Source organism: Girardinichthys multiradiatus, chromosome 23, assembly GCF_021462225.1.
Source record: "Girardinichthys multiradiatus isolate DD_20200921_A chromosome 23, DD_fGirMul_XY1, whole genome shotgun sequence".
In the NCBI taxonomy this organism is placed as follows: Eukaryota; Metazoa; Chordata; class Actinopteri; order Cyprinodontiformes; family Goodeidae; genus Girardinichthys; species Girardinichthys multiradiatus.
Genome location: NC_061815.1, coordinates 20,166,255 through 20,174,721, shown reverse-complemented (window position 1 = coordinate 20,174,721; position 8,467 = coordinate 20,166,255). Strand labels below are relative to the sequence as shown.

Below are 8,467 nucleotides of genomic sequence, written 5' to 3'. Positions count from 1 at the left end.
AATAGTTTGGGTTTTTATTTTCATAGAGACTTTATGTTTAACCAACAATTCATAGAAACTGAAAATGGAACCTCTTAATATACTTTTTCTTCTTTAAACGCGTAAAAATGATTCAGAGGTGGACTTTACACGCAGACACCAGTAATTTTTATTTCACTGGCAGCCTCTGCCAACACCCTGCAGCTCATCACTGGGTAATACGAGGCTGTAAGGCGGCTTTAAGCCTTCACAGCTATCATCATGCTTACGTCCACCTCTGATAAGAGGTGCTCAGTGTGACTCACTCCTTCAGTCGTCCTACATCCCTCTGTTTACCTTCATCACTTCGCTTGTTACCAGTGGCGTGTAGCCAAATGTGTCCACCTCCATCAATTGACATATATAGAATAATTTTATGCTATTGCACAAGTCCAATTTATGAACATGGCTCATAAAACCTTGCACTAAATAGAATTAGCAGTTCCAAATTTTAATGTCACATTGAGACAAAAAAAGGATAAATTGTCTTTATTTCTTCCTAAATGAGTCATAATGTGTAAAAGTTAGGTTAGAAAACTGTACGTAAAAAGATAAAAATATAAATGTATGTATAGAAATCATTAGAGATCATTTTTGACATAATACTGCCACCCAGTGGCTGGTTAAAGAAACTTCAGGCACTTATCAATAAGTCCATTTGCTGAGGAGGAACGGTGAGATGAGTAAAAGCCAGCTCTGCTCGGAAGGTCTTCATTCACGTTGATAACGAGATGTTACTATAATTTCACATTCCTCCCTCAGACTTCCAACAAATCTGCCCTTCAGTCATCATCTTTGGTAAGATTACACATTTGACGAGGCCAGGGAAGGGGTCCCTGGCGATGAGTAGAAGTCACAGAAGCCCTCCTCAGACAGGTGGCCATACTCGTTGTTGTAGAAGGTCTGTCCTGTCAGCTGGCTGAAGAAGTTGGGACGGTGTCCTGAGCTGCCGGTGTTCTGACCCAGGGAACAGTGGGATGCTGTCAGGGGCTCTGTGCTGCTGGTGCTGCTCATACGACTGAGGAGAGAATGGTCAGCGCTCAGTCATTAATAGAACTCCGGGAACTGGAGGCTGCTGAAAAACCCTTTAAATATGACTTAGCCAGTTATGCTATGAGGCTAGCGAAGTACAAGCTGCACTCTTCCGTTTTTATTTGTAAAAAGAAAAGGTTTTGAAACCATTATTTTCTTTCCACTTCCCAATCATGCATTACTTTGTGCCGGTGCGTCACATAGCATCCCAATACATTGAAGTATGTGGCTCTGAAAAGAGGTGTAAGAAACCTTTGCAAGGAACTGTACATCCACAACTAAATCTGAGTAAATGTAGGTAGGAACGTGGCCTTTAGGGAGAGGTTTGGTAAAACTAAGTACATCATCTGTACATTTACAGTAATCTGTTTTAGTACGTATAGCTTGGACCTGTCTTTAAGATCTTTTTCTACACTTATCACAGTTGCTGAATAAATTATTCCTAATTTCTACTTGTAGTGAACGTCATTTCTCAAACATTTTCTGAAAGCACTTCTCAAAACATGACTAAAAATGGGGCCTTGAGACTAAATGAGTCATACTGTTGTCTGCTTCCACATGCAGATTGAGAGTCCTCTCATGCATATTTCCTCTGCAAAGCTGGTTTCGCTACACACAAAACAGCGTGACTCCTCCACATCTTCCATCCAAGAAAGATTGTTTTCTCATGTTGACTGAAACACATGGAGAATCATTTGTTTGCTCATTGCTGTGAAATGGTGTCATTTGGGTGAGCAATGGGAATGTATCAGCCCTTATGTGTCACTTTCTGTTTTCATTGATGTTGAGCATAGTTTTTACATGACGAACCTTTTTAACACGGCGCCGCGGTGGTTGTGCTCGATTCTCTCAAATTCTTCAGAGGCCAGAACCATTCCACTGTCGGTCTGGTTATCCTGGTAGGGGACACAGTTTGGCAACATGTAAATTAAGTAGTTTTCGTGCTGCCACGTCAGTAGCTCTTTGTGGTAATTATCCGAGAGAGAAAAATCCCACAGACCAAAGTTATTCAGAAATAAAAAATGTCATTAGCTGGTTTCAGCAAATAAAAACAGAAAAAAAGAGTGCTTACTTGTGGATGTTTCTGTGAATGCATCCCAAGGGGCAAATCCTCAAATGTCTTCACTCTGGGCTGACATATTTTAGAGGGCCCAACAAACACGCATCCGGCAAAGGGCACGCAGTTATAATACCTGATCAGGATTGGAAGAAGAGCTTCTGAGATACGAGCCTTGACACACTGATAGTCCAAACAAGACAAAAACAGTTCATGCTTGAGGCCTAACAGGAGGTTTCACTGATTAATGTATTCTGCAAGACCTCTCCTAGTAGTTATGGTTATTTTTATACAGAAATTCAGTTAATTCAACAAAATGCCAAGATTTAATGTTGTTTTGCTGCCACCTTTTTGAAGGTTTAAGAATTGTTTCTTTAACAAAGTGGCGAATCAGGTGCATGTTGCAAGTTGTTATGCACTTCAAAATTTAACTAGAATGGTGGGTTTTGGTCAGGTGAAACCTAGCTACATGTATTTGGTAATACACACTTAAGGTGGGTTGGGTGTAAAACACAGGATACATATTTGGAGAAGTTGCTCATCCCCACTATTAAGCACGGTGGAGCATCTATGGTGCCGGGGGCTTGGTTATATCTAAAGCCTGTGGGAACCCTGCTTACACCTTGAATTCTTTGGAATAGAAAAACACTTTAAATAAAGATCTTTTGGGCTTTGCATGAAAACTGAGAACTGTCATAATGTGACCTTTAATATTTTTAAAGTAAAGGTTATTTTTCCCCATTGAGGGTATTGTAAACTGATAATTGTCTTACTGCGTGTGTAAAAGAACTACATCGGCTGATATTATTTGATGTTGATGAGATAGTTTAACATTTAATAAAATAATTGTAGGCCATCAGTTTGATGGTATAAAAATAATCAGCCAGTACTAGTTTTTTAAATAGCAGGGGGGCTCTTTTTTAAATCACTCTTGCGTTTTTTGTTGGATTTTTGTCCCTGGCATTGACGACAGTTGTCAAAGCATCACTGGATTGTTGTTCCTGTTTTTAATGTTTTATAGCTAGTAGATCCCATTTTGTATTTAAAACTCTTGTATCTTTGTTTAAAACATTTTAAACCTTTAAAAATGGGACCCCATGTCTCAATAAGATTTACTTGTGCAAATAATAATAATAATACTCAGAATAAATAAATATCCAGTTAAATTTGAAGCTTTTTCGCGACCCTGCTTGTTTGATATTTATGGTATCCCAAAAGACAAGAAAAGGTGGTATGAGCACCTTGTGGGCAGAGTGTTGCAAGTCAGTCTCAGTTCCTCCTCTGATGCAGGACGAGATGAAGTCTGTGAGAAACCGTCATCTTCTGAGTTCTGCGAGTGGTTTAGGGGGATGTAATCCTTCCCATCCTGAGAGGAAGGAGAGGAACTTCAACACGGAGAAACTCTACGTATCATAATAACCGCAGCCCTGTTGATCAAGGCAAATAAACATTCTGTGGCTGTTGCAGCTACAGGGGAACTTACAGGTAGACCGTTGTCCTGCAGCAGGTCTCCCAGGATCTGAACCAGAGCAGGAAACATCGGTCTCTCTTTGGGCTCGCCCTGCCAGCAGGCCAGCATGATGCCATATCTGCCAGCAGAGGGCATCACAGTCACAACAACAGTACATGACGTTCTAATTGAGCTACATAAACTTGATCCTGATTGATTTCCTCAGTGTGGCTGTTAGCTGAATGACACTTGGCACCTGAAACTGGCTTGATAAATTAGAGGGATTTAGATTCATAAATCCTTCTTGACAGGAAAAGAAAGCCAATTTCTCCTCTATATAAGGAAGAAATATTTACATTTCAGGTGAGGCTGTCTCTGGTGCCCTCATTCTGACGCCATCTTTCAACCGTTTGCAGAAATCTTCATCAATCTGCACTCCTGGGTACGGAGATGCACCTGCGTGCAGACAATGGTAGGGCGACAAATGGATGAACATGTCAGAAGAAGGAAAACAAGCCCACTCCTGCAGGAGTTTGCTTTTCTTTTGATGTGAATACAAACGACAGACCTCGAGTGTGGTCTGATTCTGAGATTACCGAGTGAAAAGATCTCCCAGAGCAGGACTCCAAAGGACCACACATCACTCTGGCTGGTGTACACTTTGTCAAAGATACTTTCTGGAGCCATCCACTTCAGAGGCAGACGAGCCTGCGAGATCATCAAATCAGATGAACCATGACAGAAGCATAAACACTCAAATGTAATCAGAACGTGGGTGGGTTAATAAACGAACACAAAGTATTTTCTTGTCCAACTGCAGGGGGACAGACATACGTTGCCTTTCCTGACGTAATCTGGGTCTTTGTAAATGTCTCTGGCCAGGCCGAAGTCACAGATCTTCACCACGTTGTTCTCTGAGAGGAGAATGTTCCGAGCTGCCAGATCTCTATGGATGCACTGCAGACACACACACAGTCATCAGTATCATGCAGACAGGTGTCTCTGCATGGAAAGGCTTCCCACCTTGTTAATCTACTGAAGTGTGTGATTTTTTTAATCTGTAGTGGGCAAAGACTGGATCAAAGACTCCCTGACAAACAGACCACGGTTTGTGAGACTGAAGGGTCGTGAGTCTAATGAGGTAGTCAGCAGCACAGGAGCACCACAGGGGACTGTACTCTCACCGTTCCTTTTCAATCTGTACACCTCAGACTTCCAGTACAAGACAGACAAGAACGACTCCTGTCATCAACATGTCAGTCTGTCAGTGCTTTCATACAGTGCCTTGTAAAATTATTTATATTTCTTGAACTATTTCACACTATGTTTTGTTACAACCACAAATTCCAATGCAATTCTCTTTTGCAGCATCTAACTGATTTTCTTTGTAATTAGTTTCATCCATTTTCCCAATAACTCGGACCAGCTTCCCTATGCCTGCTAAAGAACAATATCCCCCCAGCATGATGCGGCCACCACCTGGTGTTTTCAAAGTGAGGCGCCGTCCACACGTAGTGTTTTGCACGAAGGCATTATTTTGTGTTGTTCTTTGATATAAAGTGACAATAAAATACATTAGTTTGTGTTCGTAACATGACAAAATGTGAAGGTGTGAGATACAACAACAAGAATGAAATCAGTTCAGTGAAATGATCCAATAACACTGAAAGGTGCAACACATTGCACCTTTCAGTGTTATTGCACTGAATGTGTTGCACTGGGGAAATCTAAAATTTCCCCATATGGTTATTTAATCTACTCTTATTTTCTTTATTAATTGTTATGATGACAAAATAATTATTTATTATGATAATTACAAATTATGAATAAATAATAAGTCACTGTATTATCATAGTATTATTAATTAATTTGAATTGTGGGTACATCTTACAGAACAGAACAGAATAAAATAGAATAGAATAGAATAAAATAAAATAAAATAGAATAGAATAAAATAGAATAGAATAGAATAGAATAGAATAAAATAAAATAGAATAGAATAGAATAAAATAAAATAGAATAGAATAGAATAGAATAGAATAAAATAAAATAGAATAGAATAAAATAGAATAAAATAGAATAAAATAGAATAGAATAGAATAGAATAAAATAGAATAAAATAGAATAGAATAAAATAGAATAGAATAAAATAGAATAAAATAGAATAGAATAGAATAAAATAGAATAGAATAAAATAGAATAGAATAGAATAAAATAGAATAAAATAGAATAAAATAGAATAGAATAGAATAGAATAGAATAGAATAAAATAAAATAAAATAAAATAAAATAAAATAAAATAAAATAAACTAGAATAGAATAGAAACAGAAGTAATTTTTGAAGTAGAAGTAGTTTTGAAGTAGAAGTAGCTTTTTTTTTCTAGTGGTTATAACACATAACGTTGTAATTTGTGTAAACTTAGTTTAAATCAAGACAAGTAACTCTAACAAGCATTGACCCAAACAAACATTGTGGTGCAGGCTCATTGATGGAGGTGAGAGATTTGAATCTCAGGAAAACAAGATCATTCCCACATATCCCTAGCCTTTATCGGAGTTTTAATAAACTCCCAAGTGTTTGTAAAGAATTAACTGTTTGCTGAAGCCTTTGAGAAAAAAAACTAGAGGGAGCCTTTAGTTTGAATGCATTTAATAGGGAAAAAAAGATTTTTCAGTATGTGACCTCTCAGTTATTGGTCAATAAACTGGCAGACCATTTTATAAAAGGCATACTTGCACTTTACATGGACTTTTTTTATTCGAAATATAAATACTATCTTTGATTTTATTGCATTTGTTTAAATTTTATTTGACATTTACGTTTCTACAATCTTTTGTTATGTGAAATTAATTTGAACATTTGTATCATTAACCACATTAATAATTCTCCAACGGAAGAATAAAAAAGCTACATGGCAAATGGTGTGCGCTTGCTTTCAATAAACTGGTAAATATAACTTTTTTACAATGCAGCAGTGACATTAACCTTTCTAGAGGCCAGGAACTCCATCCCACGAGCCACCTGGAAACTGTAGCATATCAAATCCTCTATGGTCAGTGGGGTTTTCCACAAGTCCTCCACTGGAGAGGGACACATGGAGGAGGAGGAGGAGGAGGAGGAGGAGGAGGAAGGAAAAAAAAACACACACAGCTACATTTATTTTGGAGCTATAAAAGGTATGTTTCCTAACTCTAATTACGTGAAGCTGACTCACTTTTCTCCACCACAGGGTTCTGATGGGATGCCTTGGATGATGTAATCTGAGGACTGCTGAGCGGCGAGGAGGATGCTGGTGGAGTCCTCTGAGCTCTTTGATCCGTCTGACCAGCTTCAATCATCCGCCTCATCTGGCTCTGGGTTTTTGGTGAGCGGTCCTACATAGGACTAAGATTGATGAATCATCTCCAAAAATCAATACTAAAAGAGTTACATGCATCGGAACAGACCAAAACTGTGAATAAGAGTTACATAAGGGGTAACAAAGCTTAGATGGAAATATCAAACCAAGTAAATGTAGCATAAGAAGGCACTATCAGAGCGGAAACAACGTGAAAATGTTGATTTAAAATGCTGAGATGCTGCAGTTGCTGCTGCGGTCTGATACCCTGTAGGGAAGGAAGAACTCCCTCTTGGCTCGCAGGAAGTTGGACAGATTCCCATATTTGCAGTATTCCACAATCACCATCAATGGACCTGTTGATGCAGATTTTGAACACATTACACATAGAATTGTAGAAGACTTTGCTCTAATACTACTGTGTGCACAATTATAAAGCAAGTGAGCATTTTGGCAAGTGGCCAAAATGCTCATAAGTTTTTATGCATATTTTCCAAATCCAAGCTGTGCAAACGTGAATGCTAAGTGTATTTAAGATTATGAGAAGATGTGTATTTATTTATTTAGGAAGGGTCTGGCCACAGTAGACAAACAACCTACAGTAGATCCCAGTGTGCATAATTATAAGGCAACTCCTATTCCTTAGGCAAAAATGAAAAAAAAGAGATTTAACTGACTGAAAAAAAAGTGTCTTTCAGAGTGATGCAGAACTCTTGGAAGTAGCAAAATTCATCACAGAAACGTCAAACATTCTGCTACGAACAATCAACAGGGCTGCAAGGAACATGTTGAGAAAACAGGATGCAAATTAACTTCCAAAGATTTGAGAAGACTCAAACATGAAGCAATCAGGAACCTTTGCTCCTCCAGTGCTGTCATATTCCAGATATGCAACCTACCTGGAGAGCCCAGAAGTACAAGATGTTCAGTGCTCAGGGTCACGGTCAACATAAGGATGGCTGAAACCTGAACCACAGCTGAACAACACACACAAGTAGAAACGACACGACTGGGCCAAGAAAAATCTGTAGACAGATCTTTCAAAGGTTTTATAGACTGATGTTCTGGCAGTTTTTAAAAGACACTTTCTTCAAACAGTGGTGCAAGAAAAAGTTTGCAGGTTTCAAGAAGACCATGATTTGTATGGAGGACTGTGCTCTATTGCATGAAGTAAAAGACTTACAGAGGAAAGAATAATAACACAAGCCCCTTCCCCACCTGTTCTTGTTGAGAACTTGTACCTTAAAATGTACGGTGAAGAAAAACAGTCCATCTCTGTGATCACTGTCTGGGAGGCGGTGATCATTGCTACACAGAAAGCTGATCATCGACAGATCCAGAGACCCACAGACTCCGTGAACGGAAAGCTTGTGACTAATATGTAAAAGATGAGTGGGTGCATTGGTTCTAATTTAATTATGTCAGAAATGTTTGCTTGTAAAATTTGAGTAAATTGCTTATTATTCTCTCTTAAATAAATAAAAACAAGCAAGTGGGATTAGCTGCATAATATTTCTGCACACTAATAGTTGCATAATATTTGAGCACACATAGAAATTCTCCTATGAACGG

The 8,467-nt window shown here is 38.5% G+C and overlaps 1 protein-coding gene across 1 annotated transcript in view; it reads right to left on the bottom strand.

Annotated features, from left to right (window-relative positions):
* Positions 1 to 491: 491 nt before the first annotated feature.
* Positions 492 to 8,467, bottom strand: part of flt4 (fms related receptor tyrosine kinase 4) — a 64,623-nt gene continuing 56,647 nt past the window's right edge. Inside the window, exons 20-30 of the mRNA XM_047353251.1 lie at positions 7,163 to 7,251; positions 6,773 to 6,932; positions 6,544 to 6,638; positions 4,392 to 4,514; positions 4,154 to 4,265; positions 3,914 to 4,013; positions 3,591 to 3,696; positions 3,349 to 3,473; positions 2,123 to 2,243; positions 1,861 to 1,946; positions 492 to 1,036 (exon numbers count right to left, since the gene is read on the bottom strand). Coding sequence (XP_047209207.1) covers positions 823 to 1,036; positions 1,861 to 1,946; positions 2,123 to 2,243; positions 3,349 to 3,473; positions 3,591 to 3,696; positions 3,914 to 4,013; positions 4,154 to 4,265; positions 4,392 to 4,514; positions 6,544 to 6,638; positions 6,773 to 6,932; positions 7,163 to 7,251 — 1,331 coding nt within the window. The 3' untranslated portion in view covers positions 492 to 822. The remainder of the gene's footprint in view (positions 1,037 to 1,860; positions 1,947 to 2,122; positions 2,244 to 3,348; positions 3,474 to 3,590; positions 3,697 to 3,913; positions 4,014 to 4,153; positions 4,266 to 4,391; positions 4,515 to 6,543; positions 6,639 to 6,772; positions 6,933 to 7,162; positions 7,252 to 8,467) is intronic.